This window comes from Podarcis gaigeae (assembly GCF_964106915.1).
Source record: "Podarcis gaigeae genome assembly, chromosome: 10".
Taxonomy (NCBI): Eukaryota; Metazoa; Chordata; class Lepidosauria; order Squamata; family Lacertidae; genus Podarcis; species Podarcis gaigeae.
Window position 1 is genome coordinate 7,746,751 of NC_139686.1, and position 19,936 is coordinate 7,766,686.

General features: G+C 47.7%; 1 protein-coding gene across 3 annotated transcripts in view; it reads left to right on the plus strand.

Annotated features, from left to right (window-relative positions):
* PLXNA4 (plexin A4) overlaps positions 1–19,936 on the plus strand; it is a 612,201-nt gene that overhangs the window by 460,190 nt on the left and 132,075 nt on the right. For all 3 annotated transcript variants that reach the window (XM_083699819.1, XM_083699820.1, XM_083699821.1), the window contains 3 exons: positions 1,903–2,056; positions 5,802–5,901; positions 9,237–9,351. In XM_083699819.1, coding sequence (XP_083555945.1) covers positions 1,903–2,056; positions 5,802–5,901; positions 9,237–9,351 — 369 coding nt within the window. The remainder of the gene's footprint in view (positions 1–1,902; positions 2,057–5,801; positions 5,902–9,236; positions 9,352–19,936) is intronic.

A 19,936-nucleotide genomic window follows, 5' to 3' on the forward strand; every position in this document is an offset into this window, starting at 1 on the left:
AAATGTCTTGCGAGTTCCTGCGGGGTTTTTTTCCTCCCCCCCCCTTTTCCCAAGCCGCTAAGCCGCTTATCAGCTGATCCGCTAATCCGCTAATCTGCTTATAGGCTGATCCGCTAAACCCGCTAACCCGCTAATAGCGCTAATCCGCTAATCCGCTAATGGGCTTGCTTCGCAAGACGAAAAAACCGCAAGACGAAGAGACTCGCGGAACGGATTCTTTTCGTCTTGCGAGGCACCACTGTATTTAAGCATTAAACACACATGAAATCGCACAGACGTATACTGTACCTTTAAACAAATGAGTAAGAACAGGAATTCACCGCGCACAAAAGATAATCAGCAGGTCATTTTCCAGTTGTAGTTTTCTTTCTTTTACAGCAGGCAAAAAAAAACTCTGTGTTGCTCAGATTGTGAGTCACTCCCTATCTTGGAAAATCACCCCACATATATTCAGTCACCAGATTTGTGGGACGGGAGCATATTTCAGACCCATTTAAGAGCCCCGCGTCACATCGGCCGCAAACATTTAAAGCAGGGCCCAGCAAACTTTTTCAGCAGGAGGCCAGTCCACTGTCCCTCAGACCTTGTGGTGGGCCAGACTATATTGGGGGGGGGGTGAACGTATTCCTATGCCCCACAAATAACCCAGAGATGCATTTTAAATAATAGGACACATTCTGCTCATGTAAAAACACGCTGATTCCTGTACTGTGCACGGGCCGTATTTAGAAGGCAATTGGGCCGGATCCAGCCCCCGGGCCTTAGTTTGCCTACCCATGATTTAAAGCACATTTACATCGCATGCTTCCCAGAATCCTGGGAACTGCAGTTTCTTAAGGGAGCTGGGAGTTATAGTTTTGTGAGGGTCAAACTACAGTTCACAGGATTCTTTGGAGGGAGCCATGGTTTAAATGCCCGGACTTAGAAATCAGTTGCTTCTCTGAGCATCTAATGATGCAACTGGGCACCCAAGGGGGCTTTAAACCCCACCCCCCACCCCGACACCTTGCGCTCTTGCCATAAACTGGGCATTTCCCCCCTTTCACTATACAATATTAATACACTGTTTTCCCACTTAGTGGGCTTACAGGACAAATCGTTATCAGAGCCAACTAAAAATAACGTCTCAAAGACTCCCAGAACAATTTGTGTTATTAGAGGCTGTGTGTTTCAGTACCTTGGTCACAAGCTGTGAAGAGCTTTAAAGGTCAGCACCAGCACTTTGAATTGTGCCTGGAAACAGACCAGGCTCCTGTGCAGCCGCTCTATCTATCCGCTCAAAGCAATTTTTATTACCTTGCTTCTCGGCTGAAATGGCTTACATCCGTATGAATAATGGCAGCGTATGCACACACGCCCATGAGTTTGTGAGGACGTGAATTGTACCTGTGGGCCCCATTTATTTATCTATTTCATAATGTAGACTCCTTTATGCGCAGGGCCTTGTTGGTGACACAGAGAGCTCCCTCTGCTGGTGGTGCTAGGAGAGGAGGCGTAGAGAGTTAGGCTGCAGCATTGCAGTTTCTCTGTAGTCCGCAGAGTGCCTCTTGTGAGTAACTAGCCGCCTTCCTCAGAAGCGCCGCTCGTGCCGGCGAGCCGCCTCGAATCTTCACGGCATTCCCCAAAGGCTGCCCACTTTGCATGAGCGCTGCAGAGCACTCCTAACCACCACCAGGCAAACCCACCCCAGCACGGCGCTGCGCCAGGAATCCCTGCATTGCCACCTCGTGTTTACATCTGCATCGCACCCCTTCCCCACCCTGAGCACTGCTTTCTGTCGAAGGATGCCACTTATTGAGCAAGTGGCATTTTGTCTTAGCGCCGCCAGTGTAATTCTGCCTCTCTCGCTGGGCTTCCTGCAACAACCACCTCTTCCTTCTCCTCTCCCCGTTTCTCCTGCAGCTGGTCCTGGAGACTTACAATGTCCCGGAGCTGTCGGACGGCGTCAATTGCACCTTTGGGGACCTGTCGGAAATGGACGGCGTGGTGCTGGGGAGCCGAATTCAGTGCAAGTCCCCCGCAGCCAAGGAGGTGCCAAAGATCATCACAGCGAACGGTGAGTCCGACCGAGTCTCCACCCAGGATGTTGTTACAGAGGCAGGGGGCAGAAACTGAATTTATCTCCCATCTCAAAGCCCGCCACCTGCACAATTCACTGTTGCCGCAAGGATGCACCAGCCGTCCTTTGAAACCCACACGTCTCTTGAATTTTGCCAGTGCATGCTCACAAAGAACGCACGAGGTTGGGTAAAGTGTGCATTAAACATTGTGCATATCGGCGGGGGAAGCCATACAAAATTCATTCTTTTAAGGGAAATGGCTTTGTAAAAAGGTGCACATTAAGCAACGTTGCGTACACAAACACAGAAATTCACAGTGATACATTTTCATGAGGTTTTTTTCCTTCTCCTTAATTAAAAAAAGTGCAAACTGATGCGGAGAAAAGAATTTAAGTTTGGGGGGGGGAGGAAGGGAAATGGAAAGATGTACCCATCCCAAATTTCTTGGTATTTCCCTTTTCCTTTTGAAGGCGAACTGTGGCATTTGGGGAGGGCACTTAACCCTGCCACAAGTTTGGGGGCCACTTATCAAGAATGCTTCTCAGTGAACCCAAGAGCTGACCTTGAATATCCTGATATGGCACAGGAGAGGGGATCATTTCTGACATGTGCTGAATCCAAGTGGACCTTCTCTTCCCCCTTGCCCAAATTTAAATGGGGGGGGGCAAGCAGGCATATGTTGCTCCCACTGCTCTGTCCAGCCCTCTGAAGTCCCCAGCAAGGGAGAAGTAAAAGGTAAAGGTAAAGGGACCACTGACCCTTAGGTCCAGTCGCTGACGACTCTGGGGTTGCAGCGCTCATCTCGCTCTACTGGCTGAGGGAGCTGGCATTTGTCTGCAGACAGCTTTTGGGTCATGTGGCCAGCATGACTAAGCCACTTTTGGCGAACCACAGCAGCGCATGGAAACGCCATTTACCTTCCCGCCGGAGCGGTACCTATTTATCTACTTGCACTTTGACATGCTTTCGAACTGCTAGGTGGGCAGGAGCAGGGACCGAGCAACGGGAGCTCACCCCGTTGCAGGGATTCAAACCGCCGACCTCCCAATTGGCAAGCCCAAGAGGCTCAGTGGTTTAGACCACAGCGCCACCCGTGTCCCTAAGGGAAGAGTAGCTCTTATTAAATGCAACGCATTTAACTGAGCTGTCAAAGTCATCAGCATGGCAGATGGGCAGCAGTGGGGCACTCCGATGGCAAAATGTATGCAGGAGTGTGCATGTGCATGTGTGTGTACAGGCTGGCGGTGATGAGTTGTTGTCAGGTTCCCTTTGGCGTGATTGATTAATGACTCTCTCAGGTGAGGAAGAAAATAATAGAGGTGGAAGAGGGCAGACGGGTTAAAGTTTTGCATTAAACATGTGCACCTTCCTTATGAAATTCCTGCAATTACTGTCATCAGCCAGCATCCTGGTCTGTTAGGCAGGCGGGGATGTGAGGTGGGAGAAAGGGAGTAAGGTTGTGGCCTATACTTACTGGAATGGGGCGGATGGAATTAAAGAAGGGGGCAGGAAGGCTCCTATGAAACAAGGTGATTCCTGCATTGCAGGGGGCTGGACTAGATGCCCTTTGGGGTCCCTTGCAATGTTACAATTCTATGAGTCTCTGTTTTAAAGCACATCCGATGCACATTTAGAGATCTCCCTCCCGCCCCAAAGGATCTTGAGAACGGTTGTTTCTTTAGGGTATTAGGAATTTCACTTCTGTGAAGGGTTAAGCTACATTTGTGTGCCAAGGCACCCGAACTACTAAGTTCCCAGGAGAACAATAAAACACACTGACACAGAGTATTTTGCTTTAAGGGTTCAAATATGACACAACTTTGCTGGTTACAGATGTGAGTGGTTTGGCTTAGGGCAGGCATGGCCAAACTTGGCCCTCCAGCTGTTCTGGGACTACAATTCCCATCAGCCATGACCACTGGTCCTGTTAGCTAGGGATGATGGGAGTTGTAGTCCCAAAACATCTGGAGGGCCAAGTTTGGCCATGTCTGGCTTAGACATTGGAGTGAAGCCAGGCTGTATCTTGACTCCTGCCTGTCTGCAGGGAGTACACAGAAGGTTAACCCACTGATAGGGGGTGCCCTATAACTTACATCAGATAGTGGCACCTGTGGGGTCCCCATAGGACAGCGGTTCTCAACCTGTGGGTCCCCAGATGTTGTTGGACTACAATTCCCATCATCCCTGAGCTCTGGCTTTGCTAGCTAGGGATGATGGGAGTTGTAATTCAACAACATCTGGGGACCCACAGGTTTAGAAAGGCTGCCATAGGGGCTTTGACATGGCCCTAGCCCACGTCCAGGCATTGGACAGGATTCACACCCTGGATCCCTTTAACAGGATACCTTTACTGAGGAGGGGCAGGCGAAGACAACAACCTTCCCTCCAACCAAACAAAGGCTTACCCAATGCCTAACCTCACAAAGGTTGTGACAATTGCTAATAGGTAGGCAGAAACCAAATGGCTGGTGCCAATTTGCCAAGTGGGAAAAATTCCTATGCAGCCCCAACAACATGGCGACTGACAATTGCCATAACCAGGTCATATCAGAGAAAAGCATGAAAAGAGGGTGGGTGGGTAGGGTGATGTGACGAAGAGGCAAGAAGAAGGTGCCAACCGGCTGTGCCGCAGTTAAATTACCTGCGGCCACACCCACCCTGCCAGCTGATTGACAGGGGCTGTCCCCCAGCACAGATGACATAGAAAGGAGGGGGCATATCTCCACCCCTAAGCCAGAAAACTATTGAGGCTTGGCTGTCTGGCTACAATGCCCCCACCAATTAAAAGGTGAGCGGACTTCCCATGATTCTTTAAGGAATGCCGTGTGTTGAGGGTTGCATCTTGATAGCAGCTGGAAAGGGAGCCAAGTTAGGCAGCAAGGAGAACTTCCTTGTGAACAGAGTGTGGATTGTTTTCCTCTTTTAGAAAGCCACTTCCGCCCTTGAAGGGGGTGGAGTTGCGGGCTTCACGGCCCTACCACGTGTGCTGCGGCTGGAGCCCTGCCCCACTTGATTGGGGGGATTCCTGGCCGCGTCATCCTCTGGCCAACCAATTGGTTGGCTCTGGGGGCATGGCCTGCCCTATTTAAAGCAAGACGCGGCCGGGGCTCTCCCTCTTTGCTTTGCCACATGCCAGCTCTTCTGGTTTTTCGCACCCTCCCGCCCTATAAGGTTTTTGTTCCTTGACCTTGCTATGGATCTTGGTTGGTCGCCGTTGAGGGGCCTGGTAGGAATTTTTCCACTTGGTAAATTGGCAACAGCCACTTGGTTTTCGCCTACCTCCTATAACTTTCTTGGTATCGGCAGTTAGGCATTGGTATTGTTCTGTAGATGGAAGAGAGGAGGTAGCGCCATCACCTGCCCCACATATTGAAGGGTAATCCGATAAAGGATTCTGGGGGGCATGGCCCTGTCCGAAGCCTAGGGAGGTGAGGGCTTAAGGCACGCCCCCTATTGGTGACCCCGGGGGAATTCCTAGTTGATGTGCATCAGCAAGACTCCCCCTACTGGTGGCTAACCCTTCCCGGACCTCTAGCGGATGGGCTGAAGCTGGATGTAGTCGGTTAGGACCAATGCCTAAGCCAATATTGCTCATCACCTGTAACCAATAAAGTTGTGGCCTTATTTAGCCCATTAACCTTAATAATTGTGTCATGTGTCTTTAGTTCCAATGGGGGGGGGGAGGGACGGACTCGCCATGCAACTAGATGTAATAAGCCCTGTTTCTTCTTCCACTTCCAGGAGACCACCACATTGTCCAGCTCCAGCTCAAATCCAAGGAAACAGGGATGACTTTTGCCAGCACCAGTTTCGTCTTCTACAATTGCAGCGTCCACAACTCGTAAGTTTGGGGTTTAAGCACCAGTCCGTCTCCCCAGCAAACTCTGGGAATTGTAGTTCTTTCCGCACACCCTCCAACATTCCAGCTCATCCTCATCCCTGAGCTGGGCGGTGGCAGCACTGGCAAAGGAAATAGGGACATTCTGGGATCATATCAGATGCCAGGATGGCATTCGTAATTCTGGAACTGTGCCTGGAAAATAGGGGCACTTGGACGGTATGCTTTTGGGGGACTACGGGTGTCTCCTAATAACTCCCAGCACGCATAATGAAACACAGCTCCCAGGATCCTTTGGAGAAATGATCCTGCTTTAAACGCATATCAGGTGGCGTCCCTCTTTGTACAAACGTAAGGTAAAGGTAAAGGGACCCCTGACCATTAGGTCCAGTCGTGGCCGACTCTGGGGTTGTGGCGCTCATCTCGCTTTACTGGCCGAGGGAGCCGGCGTACAGCTTCCGGGTCATATGACCAGCATGACTAAGCCGCTTCTGGTGAACCAGAGCATCACACGGGAACGCCGTTTACCTTCCCGCCAGAGCAGTACCTATTTATCTACTTGCACTTTGACGTGCTTTTGAACTGCTAGGTTGGCAGGAGCAGGGACTGAGCAACAGGAGCTCACCCCATCGCAGGGATTCGAACCGTCGACCTTCTGATTGGCAAGCCCTAGGCTCTGTGGTTTAACCCACAGTGCAATTCACATGTTCTGGGAGATCTAGCGTTCCTATGGCATGCACCCACCGTATCTTTAGCATCCCAGATTTTTGCACCACCCTTTTCCGCGACTGGTGCTCTATCGCAGACTTCATCGCCCCCAAAGTGTGCTCTAGCTGCACCAGGAAGGGATCTTTGCATCAGTTCAGCAATTCGCAAGCGACGCCAAATCTTATTTCCCCGTCTCTGCCACTTTGACAAACAGCAGCGCAGGTGAAATTGGAAAGGGGGGGGGAGAGAAGGGGGAGGCGGTTGGAAACCCGACTTCAGCTACCCAGAGATGCTGGCGTTTAAATATTTATGGCGTGTTTTGCTTTCCGACTTGACAAACTATAATACACTATCCATTTTTAATTTGATTTATCAGAGCTGGAGCTTGTTATCAATTTAAAGAACAGCCGAGTCTTCGGTGGATTGAAGCAGAGACAGATTTCACCAGCGGGAGAGGGAGGTGGAGTGTTTGCATCGGGGATACAGACAGAATAGGAATAACCCAGGGAGTTCCCTAGCCTTTTTCTTTCTTTTTACAAAAAGAAAAATGTGTACACAGCAATTATGAGATATTTGCTTTTATGTCTGGGCTTACATTTGCAGCGAGGAAGGGAAGCAGGGAGTTCATGCGACAAGGAGAGGGCAGAAAGATTGCGGGTGCTGGGGTCTGATCCTAGCATTGTCCTCTTGTTTCTGAGCCTTCGTCATGGCCAGGCTTCCTTTGAGGGTTAAAACCCTGAACACTGAAATTCTCAGCAATCCAGTTTTGATCCAATTGAGCTGCCGTTACTGCATTGCAGGGGGTTGGACTAGATGTCCCGTGGGGTCCCTCCCAGTCCAAAAATTCTTTGAGAAATTTTGGCCGGATTCATCTGTTGTATGCAATGTTTTAGAGCCTACAGCTATGCTATGTGACTCGGAAAGTGCAACTATTCTAGAATGAGGCAGCTAGACTGGGGACTGGGAGTGACTGCCGAGACCATATAACACCGGTCCTGAAAGATCTACATTGGCTCCTAGTACGTTTCTGAGCACAATTCAAAGTGTTGGTGCTGACCTTTAAAGCCCTAATCGGCCTCAGTCCAGTATACCTGAAGGAGCGTCTCCATCCCCATCATTCAGCCTGGACACTGAGATTCAGCTCTGAGGACCTTCTGGCGGTTCCCTCCCTGCATGAATTGAGGTTACAGGGAACCAGGCAGAGGGCCTTCTTGGTAGTGGCACCCGCCCTGTGGAACGCCCTCCCACCAGATATCAAGGAAATAAACAACTATCTGACTTTTAGAAGAAGGCAGCTCTGTATCTGGAAATTTTTAATGTCTGATGTTTTACAGTTTTTATATATATGCTGTAAACCACCCAGCAGTTGCATAACATTACTCCTCAGTTAGATTGCTGAAATACATTGTACGTGAAGATGGTTTGGAAGCTGCAGCTTCTGCAGAACTCAGCGAACAGATTATTGAATACGGCAGGATGGGAGAGCCAGTGTGGTGTAGTGGTTAAGAGCAGTGGACTCGTAATCTGGTGAACTGGGTTCGCTTCCCCGCTCCTCCACCTGCAGCTGCTGGGTGACCTTGGGCCAGTCACACTTCTCTGAAGTCTCTCAGCCTCACTCACCTCACAGAGTGTTTGCTGTGGGGGAGGAAGGGAAAAGGAGATTGTTAGCCGCTTTGAGACTCCTTAGGGTAGTGAGAAAGTGAGATATCAAATCCAAACTCCTCCTCTTCTTCTTCTTAACATAAAAACAAAACCAGTCTTGGCTACCAATTGGATTATTGGCTCAATTCAAAGTGCTGCTTTTGACCTTTAAAGACTTACTCAGCTCAGGACCCCAATATCTTGCATTCGTCATCTGAAGCTCTTCTCTGTGTGCCTCCTCTGAAGGCGTTTCAAAGGGTAGGGACATGAGGATGGGGCCTTTTCGGTGGTGGCTCCCCATTCATGGAATGCCCCGCCCACAAAGGTGTGCCTGGCATCATCCTTGTCTGTGTCCAGGCTTGAGGCAGAAACATTTTTATTCTCCCAGGCTTCTGGTCCTCATTGAGGACAGGACTTAAGTATATTTGTGGCCTCTTCTGCTGCTCGTCTTTTCAACGGCATGGGTTAAGTGGGATCTGCCTTTTATGAGCCAGTGTGGTGTAGTGGTTAGACTTCAGACTAGGACCCGGGAAAAACCTGGGTTTGAATCTCTACTCACTCAGGAAGCTCACTGGGTCACTTTGGGCTAGACACTGCCATTCAGCCACCTTACCTACCTCACAGGACTGTTGTGGGTATTTATGAGGTGGGGGAGAGCTTTGAGTCCTTGGAGAATTAGGTGGACAACAAATAATATATATATATTTAATGATTATTTCAGTTTCCTCTTTTATTCTTGTTCTTGTACTGGGCATTAATGTTTGTTTCAAGCCACTTTGAGTCACTTTTGTGAAAAAGCAGCAAATAAATATTCATGCTAATAATAATAATAATAATAATAATAATAATAATAATAATAATAATAATAATTTTCTTTGCTCCCCCTCCCCATGGTGTGGTTGTTTTCCCTGTGCCTTCTTTAAATGTCCAGATCATATTTTGCATTTGAAATCTTTCCGTTTCCTTCTCCTCTTCTCCCTTCTGCCCAGGTGCCTGTCCTGCGTGGAGAGTCCTTACCGGTGCCACTGGTGCAAATACCGCCATGTCTGTACTCACGAACCCCTCAACTGCCACTTCTTGGAAGGACGAGTCAAGGTTCCTGAGGTAGGAATGCCCTGTGGGATGTTTGCCAGGGTCCACCATCATCCCTCTGAGGGGAATGGGTGGGGAGGAAACATGGAGAGAGTTTTAGAAATTTGTTGGCTTCATCTGAGAAAGTTCCAGGCTGGGGAGACGGGTGGCCAAGGAGAGGGCCTTTTCTGTGGTAGCCCCTAAGTTGTGGAATTTCCTTCACATAGGGCGTGTCTGGCTTCTTCCCTACCCAGCTTCCAGGCCATCTGTTATGGATGCTTTAGCTGGGATTCCTGCATTGCAGCAGGTCTGACTAGATGATTCTTGGCTCCCTTCCAATTCTTAAGATTCTATGATTCTATGAAACGCCTGCCATTTAACACCTGAGATGTGTGTCTTCCAGGCCCACCCTATTCCTGTGGTTGCAATTTGCTTTGGTTACTTTTAATTCAGTATTTAAAATTGTTGTAACCCATTACGATCAATGCTGATGAAGGGCAGGTAATAAATTTAACCATCATCTATCTGGTCTCTGGTAATAATGGACTCCATTTCCTTTCTCATCACAATCTTTCTGGGTGGATAGCCTCCAAATAGCCTCTCTGGGTGTGTTCGCATGTGTCAATGTGAATGTGTCAATATCCAACAGAACCAGTGGTAGTAGAACGGTTGGAGACTTGGGCTAGGACCTGGGAGAGCAGAGTTCGAATCCCTACTCGGCCATGAAGTTCATTGAATATGACCTTGGGCTCTTGCCCCTCAGCCCAACCTACCTCACAGGGTCATCGTGGGGAGGAAATGAGGAGTGGGAGAACCATTGTTCTTCAACCTTGAGCTCCTTGGAGAAAGGAGGAGGGTTCTAAATAATAATAATAATAATAATAATAATAATAATATCCTGAAAATATTTGCTATGTAACAGCATCAGTATTTTGCCTTCCAAAGATGTTGCAGCAGCAGTCAACACCTGAGAAGTATCATATATATATAAAATCAATTTTTTAACATATCATTTTCAACAATTATTAAACATACTTTTATATCTTATACAATTTTTTGACTTCCATCAATCACATCTGAAAATTTTCCAATCTTTTCACTTAATATACATATCTTGCTTACACTATTACATTTAAATCTCATAACTAATGTCTCTCTTCTTTCTCTTCTTTGCAATATGTTTCATATGTTTCTCCTTACAAAACTTACTGTAGTCCTACTAGCATAATTTGTTGATTACAGTTGCTCTTCAAATAGTTCGTATATTTCTTCCAATCTTCTGTAAATCTCTGGTCCCGCAGGTTTCGAATCCTTCCTGTCATTTTATCCAATTCTGCATAGTCCATTAATTTTATCTGCCATTCTTCTTTCGTCGGTATTTCTTCTTGCTTCCATTTCTGGGCCAACAATACAACACCTGAGAAGTATCTCTGGTGGGCAACAGCACTCGGAGTTTCGACTGCCTCTGTAACGCAGCATGGAACTTAGGAAACATCACATGGCCCTCGTTAACAAATCAACAAATCAAAACAATCAGATATTCCAAATCTGCTAACCAGGCCTCATCACTGTCAGCAATCGGGTGCAGCATTCTGCCCTAGCTGCTGTCTCCCGATCAAGGGCGAGGGAAGCCCCATATTTTCCCCACTTCACCAACAAAGATATTGGGTGGTATTCAATAAAACAATTAGTTGAGTGCAAGAACTTCTGCTTGTAGAAAATGACTTACGCCCCTCTCCTTTTCCAGTCAGCATCACATGCCATTACCAAATCTGTTTGGGAAGGTTGGGGAAGACCCCAAAATAAATTGTGGAGGAGATACAGAGAGGAGAGAGTGGGACAAGTCTCATTGTGTAAGCAGAAGTCATTCCATGGTTATTTGGTGGAATATTGCCATTGTTCTTGAAATGTAAGAAAGCTTTAAAGGTAAAGGGACCCCTGACCATTAGGTCCAGTCGTGACCGCTCTGGGGTTGCAGCGCTCATCTCACTTTATTGGCCAAGGGACCCACAGCTTCTGGGTCATGTGGCCAGCATGACTAAGCCGCTTCTGGTGAACCAGAGCAGCACATGGAAACGCCGTTTACCTTCCCACCGGAGTAGTACCTATTTATCTACTTGCACTTTGACATGTTTTCGATCTGCTAGGTTGTCAGGAGCAGGGACCGAGCAACGGGAGCTCACCCCATCGTGGGGATTCGAACCGCCGACCTTCTGATCGGCAAGTCCTGGGCTCTGTTGTTTAACCCACAGCGCCACCCGCGTTTCTGTAAAGAAAGCTTTACAGGTGTATAATGGCACCTCAAAAACACTTCTTAGCATTATTTCTCAGACCTGGAGCAGATTTGGAGCATAATGGTACAGCATCCCAAAGCTTCTTCTATATTGTATCTTCAATAACAGTTGCCCCCTAATGGACCAGTTGAAGACAAGTCTTCTTTTACAAGAGATCGGATTAGTCCATTTTCACTCGTTCACCTGATTAAGATCCAAATCGCCATTGCTCACACAAAGCGCAGACGTTGGAAAGGCCTGTCCGCGTCTTGTTCAGAACTTCAGCTTGGCAATAAAGCAAGAATATTTACACCTCCGCCGTTGAGCTCAATCAAAACAGGCTGACAATATGGTGGGATGATTTGTGACCGGGATACTTCACTCTGACGTATAATTTCCCTTTGCGACGGAGGCTTGGGAGAATTGAGCCCTGCTGGTTTACAACACACTTGGCAACTCCATCCTTTGTGGAATGAATTGTTGGAAAGGAAAGGTGGTGTTCGAGAGGACAAAGACAGAACCATGCTTAGGACTGGGATATTTATTAAGAAGCAGAGAAATGGAGCAATGGGTTCTTAATAGAGAGATCATGCCAACTTATGCATTCCCTAAGATTTGAAAGGGGGAAAATGCAACGAAAGGCCTACATTCCTTCTTGTGGTTGTCAGCATATCAGAAGGCAAGGATGACAGACCTGTGACCACGCAGGTGATGTTGTAAGCAGAATTCAAGTAAGAGTGCATAGTTAAACTATGGAACTCCCTCCCACTAGATGGCCACCAGGCTAGATGGCTTTAAGAGAGGATTGGACAGATTCTTGGAGGAGAGGCCTATTGGTGGCTACTAGCAATGAAGGCTAGGCTCTGTCTCCATGTTCAGAGGCAGCGATGCTTCTGAATACCAGTTGCTGGAGACCCCAGGAGGGGAGAGTTGCTCTATTGCTTGGATCCTGTGTGCAGGTTTCCCACAGGCATTTCGTTGGCCACTGTGAGAACAGGATGCTGGGCTAGAGAAGCCATTGGCCTGATCCAGCCAGTGTGGTGTAGTGGTTAAGAGTGGTGGACTCGTAATCTGGTGAACCAGGTTCGCTTCCCCGCTGCTCCACATGCAGCTGCTGGGTGACCTTGGGCCAGTCACATTTCTTTGAAGTCTCTCAGCCCCACTCACCTCACAGAGTGTTTGCTGTGGGGGAGGAAGGGAAAGGAGAATGTTAGCCGCTTTGAGACTCCTTTGGGTAGTGATAAAGCGGGATATCAAATCCAAACTCCTCCTCCTCCTCCTCCTCCTCTTCTTCTTCTTCTTCTTCTTCTTCTTCTTCTTCTTCTTCTTCTTCACTTCTTATGTTCTGATCTGGCCCTGATGGGAGTGAGAAAGACCTCTTTCTCCCACCGAAACCTCTCCCATTGCTACTTTCAACGATTCCTTCCTAGCATCACAACCCTCCTGTATCGCTGGCGCATGCCGTAAGCTAGCCTGGTTTGACTGGATGGGATGAAGAAGTAAGCCTCTGTTGCCTGCATTTCTTTTGCCTTGCGAGAGATGAACAGTATCTTGTTCAGGACTCTGAAAAGGATTTCAGCTTTGTATGAGTAGGAACCAAGTGGGTGGCGCAGGGCAGCAGCGGGAGATGGGGGGGGGTTGCGGATTGCAATAAGGCGGGTGGTAAGCAGAGAATAAAAGCTTGGAATGTGTAAAAAGAGCAGCTCCAGATAACAAATCTGTTAGGTCCTGGGCTTAAAAGGTTCTTAATCATCTAATTACCTTGAAGGAGTTTTTCATCTTTTCGTGCGTAGCTGTTTTCAGGTGGTTGCTCATTCCACCCACCCTCTCCGCTCAGAGAAGGATGGGGGGGGGTTCATTTTGCCGCCGAAAAGAAAAGGGGAGGGAGAGGGGAAGAAGAAGAAGAAGAAGAAGAAGAAGAAGAAGAAGAAGAAGAAGAAGAAGAAGAAATATCTTGTTTGCTGCAAGTACTTCATGCCAGCTCATTCATGCTTTGGGACACAAAAGAATGAAGGCTTCAAATATTAATTCATCACAGCATTTGGCAGATCCCAAGGCTGTGCCTTTCCCCAGGAACAGCTGCTGCATGTTAGCAGGCCTTTAAGAGACCCTTCAGGTTCAAATGCACTGATTTCCTTTGTCCCTTTCCCTCCACTTAAGAAGCGAGATCTGCCGCCCCTCTTGGGTCTCCGGAATGGATGCTCTCCAGATGGAGAAAGGAGGGTTCGTAACAGGTGCGAGAAGAACGAGCCAGGGAGCAGGCCTTGGGCAGCCAAGCAGAGGCTGCTCTGCAAGCTGCCCAGAGAGAGGAGAAAGACTAAAGAGCAATAGATAAATAAGAACGTCAGAAGAGCTTCCTGGATCAGGCCCATCCTGCACTCACAGTGGCCAACCGGGTGCTTCAATGGCAAGCAGGACCTGACACCACAGCAGCACTTTCATACTCTCCAACATTTATCCAATGAATATAGGGACATCCTAGTTCATCATCATCATCATCATCATCATCATCATCATCATCATTTTATTATCTATACACCACCCATTAATGTGGGAATGTTCAGGGATGCAGGAGAGGATATGTTGTCTGATTATAGCCTTTCCAACTTGTGTTAACAAGTTCACAATTTAGCAGAGTAACATTCCCCTTTTTAAACTCACAGCGGATGTGTTTGCTCAGGCTCGCTAAAGCCTCTATAATAACTGTTCTGGTATTTCCCCCTTATTCCCTCATAAAAAGATATGACACGACACATTTTTCTATAAAAGTATAAAAAGGTTTACTCACACTTCATTCTGTTCACAATCGGATCCCAGAAGGCAGACTTAGCTTAGAAAAGTAACATACACCTGGAAACTATCTCATAAGGAGACAGTCCTTTTTTTATAATATTTATTAAATTTTTGTTTGACAATAAAGATATATAAAAAAACATACCAAATTCAGATATCCTCATTTCATAAACATCCTTGGACTTCCTCACGCCTCTTGTTCCTACTCTCTAAACTCGTAAGTTTTACCAGCAAATTATTAACTTAATTTAATTTATCTATTAAAATTTCCCAATATTCAAATCTCAAATTTAATCTTTTAAATTTCTCTTGTCAAAGGTTAATTATAGAGTACCATTTATCCACAATTTATCTTATTTTTCAATTACATTAACTTTCTCATAAGGAGACAGTCCTTTGTCCTCTCTTGGCTGGAAGCCAAGAGAGCATCTTTGGCTAAGCAGATGTTGCTTCTTTGATGCATGTAGCCAAAGAGAGAGAGATGGCTGCCCTGCCCTGTGCCTTTGTCATTACCTGCACAGGTAAGGCCACACCCACCTCTAGTCACATGCAGAGGAAGTCTGTCCCAGCCCAGAAGGGAACATGAAGTTAACCTGCTGGCTGGACAAACATTCCTCCCCATGTGTAAACATGTTCACTCTAGGAATGTTCTGCTTGACTGCTCTTGTGTTTCACAACCCACAATTAAACATTTACAAAACCTTCCCTATACAGGGCTGCCTTCAGATGTCTTCTAAAGGTTGAATAGTTCCTTTTCTCCTTGGCTTGGGGTTTGCATAACTCTACACCAGGCATAGGCAAACTCGGCCCTCCACATGTTTTGGGACTACAACTCCCATCATCCCTGACTGCTGGTCCTGTTAGCTAGGGCTGGCGGGTGGGGGAGTGCATGCCCATATGCTTGCGCACACGCTATTTCTGGTGCACTTCCGGGTCGGAGGAGCACCGGAAATAGCTTGTGCGCATGTGCACGGGCCTCCTCAGACCCAAATGTGCACCAGAAATAACGCTTGCGCATGCGCACAAGCTATTTCTGGTGCTCCTCCGACCTGGAAGTGGGCAGCCTCCCAGTGCAGCACCAGTAAGAGCAGCCAGCGGGCAGCGGGGGTTGCCGCGGGCTGGATAAACGAATACCTGAGGCCTTATCTGGCCCACGGACCTTAGTTTGGGGACCCCTGAGCTTTATCTTGGGATGGAGAGTAAGAGAGAGGGGAGGGCACCCTCAGGCTTTTGCTCACAGACGCTTCTTGCCAGCACTAAAAAATAAACAAAGATAATAAAACCGGTTTTATGGGGAGGAGTCCCTGACAGCCCCCTTAACTAGGATGGAGCCTGTCGGAGCCACCAGCAGTCCAATACTCAATTATTCTGTTGTTATCTACAGACGTTTATGCCTTCCATAAATCCCCCAGGCAGCACTTCTTTTCCTCAGTTACCTTTTAAGGTTATGGGCATTCTCCTTCTCCATTATTACTTCTGTGCCAATAAATATGTACGTCATCCATCAAGCTAATGGCGCCGTAAACTTTTAGGAAATGCAGATAAAATATATGGTGCGTTAAAGGATCCTCTGACCGGCTGGAGCCTCTCCTGGGTTGGTTCTGTTGCACAAGGGAAGGGTGTGACTTTGGAGGCAATGGCAGAGTTGGTAAGGGTGGAGGGAGAGAGAGAGGGAAAAAAGAGAGAAAGAGAAAAAGAGAGAGAGATGTGGCGAGGCTGGCAAAAAGATACAAAGGAAATTTACAGGGCTTGAAGCCCTCCCTGTGTTATCACTGACCTGATTCCTCTTTTATGGCCTAATAAGATCTCTTTAGTCCCCTTCCCTTGCTCTGTGGCATAAAATATAAATATGATTTTATGACCGTGGAAATTAGTAGTGTAATAATGTAAACACAGTGCGAGCTGTAAATCAGGAGCTATGCGCGGCGCATGGCATGCTTATTACTGCCTCTTGCTTTCCCCGGCACATTAGTTTGCAGCTTCTTGTACTTCTTTTTCCAAGAAACAAAAACAAACTCAGGCAATGCCAGGATGCATTTGGAAATTGTTGCTGTTGCTCGCAGTCGGAGACGCGTTGCAGTTTAAGGAAAAAGGGGGGGGAAATGGCATTTGCCCCAAGAAATCACAACAAGCTAAGTGCTTGGCCTAAGCGACCTCACAGGATTGTTGTGGGCATGAAGGGAGGAAGGGGGGAAAAAACAGGTACGCCCCCCGTGAGCCCCTTGGAGGGAAAGGTGAGGTGATAAATGCAGTTAATATTGAGAATAGCTTAAATTCCTCGCATTGGCATGGTTCAGAGGGGAAATCACTACACTACTGGTGCCGTTTTCTGCCATTTTGAGGGGACGGGACCCAAAGACTCTCATGGCCTTCCTGGCTGTACCTCTGGCAAATCCCTGCTGGTAGGTAATATAATAATAATAATTTATTATTTGTACCCACACCCATCTGGCTGGCTTTCCCCAGCCACTCTGGGCGGCTTCCAACAAAGATTGAAAATACGTCAGCACCTACAGAAGTTTTGGTGGTGGTGCCCCTTTGGACTTCAGTGGTACCTCGGGTTACAGATGCTTCAGGTTACAGACTCCACTAACCCAGAAATAGAACCTCGGGTTAAGAACTTTGCTTCAGGATGAGAACAGAAATCGCGCGGCGGTAGCGGGAGGCCCCATTAGCTAAAGTGGTACCTCAGGTTAAGAACAGTTTCAGGTTAAGAATGGACCTCTGGAATGAATTAAGTTCTTAACCTGAGGTACCTCTGTGCTACCCTGCTGGTAGAGTCCCTCTCTGCTTGTGCAACAGCGTTTATGCGGCATCCTAAGCCCCTTAGCCAGCTTTTGGTCAGATTTAGGATGCTGGTCTGATCCCAGTTTGGTCCTAGTTCTGCCACTGCATGCATGTACAGCGGCAGAACCAGGGGCGTAGGAAGGGGGGAGCGGACTGCCCCGGGTGTCATCCCTGAGGGAGGTGACAAAATAGCACACCGTGGGAATCAGCACTTACCGCGGGGCCTGGCCTGCAGAGTGCCCAAGTCAGGCGCCTTTCCTGGGAGTGACGTGGTGGCTTGGGGCCTTAATGTCTGGCGTTGTTTCATTTTTAACATTCAGTTGGAAGCTGCCCAGAGTGGCTGGGGAAACGCAGCCAGATGGGCGGGATATAAATAAAATATATTATTATTATTATTTACAGATGAATGCAAATTGTGGGGTTTTGTTCAGTAAATTTATACCCAAACCTTTCCTTCCAAGAGCTCGAGCTGTTGTGCAAATAATAATAATAATAATTAATAATAATAATAATAATTTATTTATACCCCCGCTCATCTGGCTGGGCTTCCCCATCTACTCTGGGCAGCTTCCAACAAAATATTAAAATACCATAAGTCTGGTAGCTGTTTTTGTCTTTGACATCTGGTGAGAGCATGTTCCACAGGGCGGGTGCCACTACCAAGAAGGCCCTCTGCCTGGTTCCCTGTAACTTGGCTTCTCGCAGTGAGGGAACCACCAGAAGGCCCTCAGCGCTGGACCTCAGTGTCTGGGCTGAACGATGGGGGTGGAGACACTCCTTCAGGTATACTGGACCGAGGCCGTTTAGGGCTTTAAAGGAGTCTCAACATCCTCATGTTGTCCTCACAGCGACCCTGCGGAGGAAAGAGGGAGGTTAATGACTGAGAGACAGGAACTGGTTCCACAGCAGGCACACCAGCTCCTAGGGGGTAGAGGACTGTTTGACCACAGCAATATTTGCTGGCAAGGGGGGTGGGCCCCCTCGATGTTGAGGGAGCAGAGGAGGCCAAACACAGAGCGATTCAACGGCTGGTTCCTCCTGAGTGTGAGAGAGGGAGCTGTGCCACGCTGGGCTCCCCACTCAGCTTCCTCCCAGTGATGTGCGTTGCCCGTTTGTGATGTCAAACACACGGCACTTACACAATGCATTGTATCTTAGAGATCAACAAACAAACTTAGTTGGTTTCTAAGGTGCTACTGGAAGGAATTTACCGTATTTTTCGCTCTATAAGACACACCAGACCACAAGACGTACCCGGTTTTTGGAGGAGGAAAACAAGAAAAAAATATTCTGAATCTCAGAAGCCAGAACAGCAAGAGGGATCGCTGCGCAGTGAAAGCAGCAATCCCTCTTGCTGTTCTGGCTTCTGGGATAGCTGCACAGCCTGCATTCGCTCCATAAGACGCACACACATTTCCCCTTACTTTTTAGGAGGAACAAAGTGAGTCTTATAGAGCAAAAAATACGGTATTTTATTTTGTTTTGACTATGGCAGACCAACACGGCTACCTACCTATATCTAGAACAATGTGTGCATGACGCCACGCATGCATAACGCACATCAGCCCTCCACCCGTCTTGGTCACAAGATGGCGCCTCTGTCCCAGGTTCACCCAATGAGCTGCATGGCTGAGTGGGGATTCGAACCCTGGTCTCCCAGGTCCCAGTCCAACATTACCCAACTGCATACTGTATATTCTAGTCCCTATGGCTTATTTCTTGGGCTCAGTATAGGGGTGGAGGTGGTTTAGGGAAGGATCTCCATTTTTTAAAAGTTCTCTCTTCCTCATCTTGGGCCGTACCCAAGGCTTGGACACAGAGGGCGAGACCCACAACTCCCTTGTACCCCATCTTTCCAAGAAATTGCCTTTTAAAATTTCAATTAGGAAGTACATTAGGTCAATCAGATAAAGTCACACATTGGGAAGAGGATTTCGCCTTTTTAACGGCCCTCGCCTCTTCAATTATCTATAATGAACTTCCTAACAGAGCCTCAAACCTTTTTATATGCTAACGAATCCTTTTATTGGGGCCTCTGCAATTGCCTCTTGTTAATGAATTTGAAACAAGGATGATCAAAAAGGTTATGGCGCCGGCTTGGGGTGGCGTGCGAGAAGGAAATCTCCCAATTTCTTCACATTGCCCCTTTTTCTTAACCCCCCTGGTCTTCTTGCATGTCTTTGTGCTCTGGCTCTGAGTTTCCGCTCCTGGAATCCATCCCAGGGTTCCTTTAAAAAAACAAAACCCTTCGATCACCTATGGTTATTATTTTTCATTATTATTGATTTGATTTATTAACCTCCCTTCACCTTGAGGCTCCCAGAGTGGCTCTCAACCATTTAAAATGCAACATTAGAAGCAGTTTAAGACAAATTGCAGTCACAGGAAAGCACACATCTCAGGTGCCAAAGGCCAGGGGGGAGAGATGAGTCTTCAGCATAGAGACTCACAGAATTGTAGAGGATCATCTAGAAGAAAAGTTTGGATTTGATATCCCGCTTTATCACTACCCAAAGGAGTCTCAAAGCGGCTAACATTCTCCTTTCCCTTCTTCCCCCACAACAAACACTCTGTGAGGTGAGTGGGGCTGAGAGACTTCAGAGAAGTGTGACTGGCCCAAGGTCACCCAGCAGCTGCATGTGGAGGAGCGGGGAAGCGAACCCAGTTCACCAGATTACGAGTCCGCCGCTCTTAACCACTACACCACACTGGCTAGCCCAACCCCCTGCAATGCAGGAATCTTTTGCCCAATGTGGAGCTCGAAC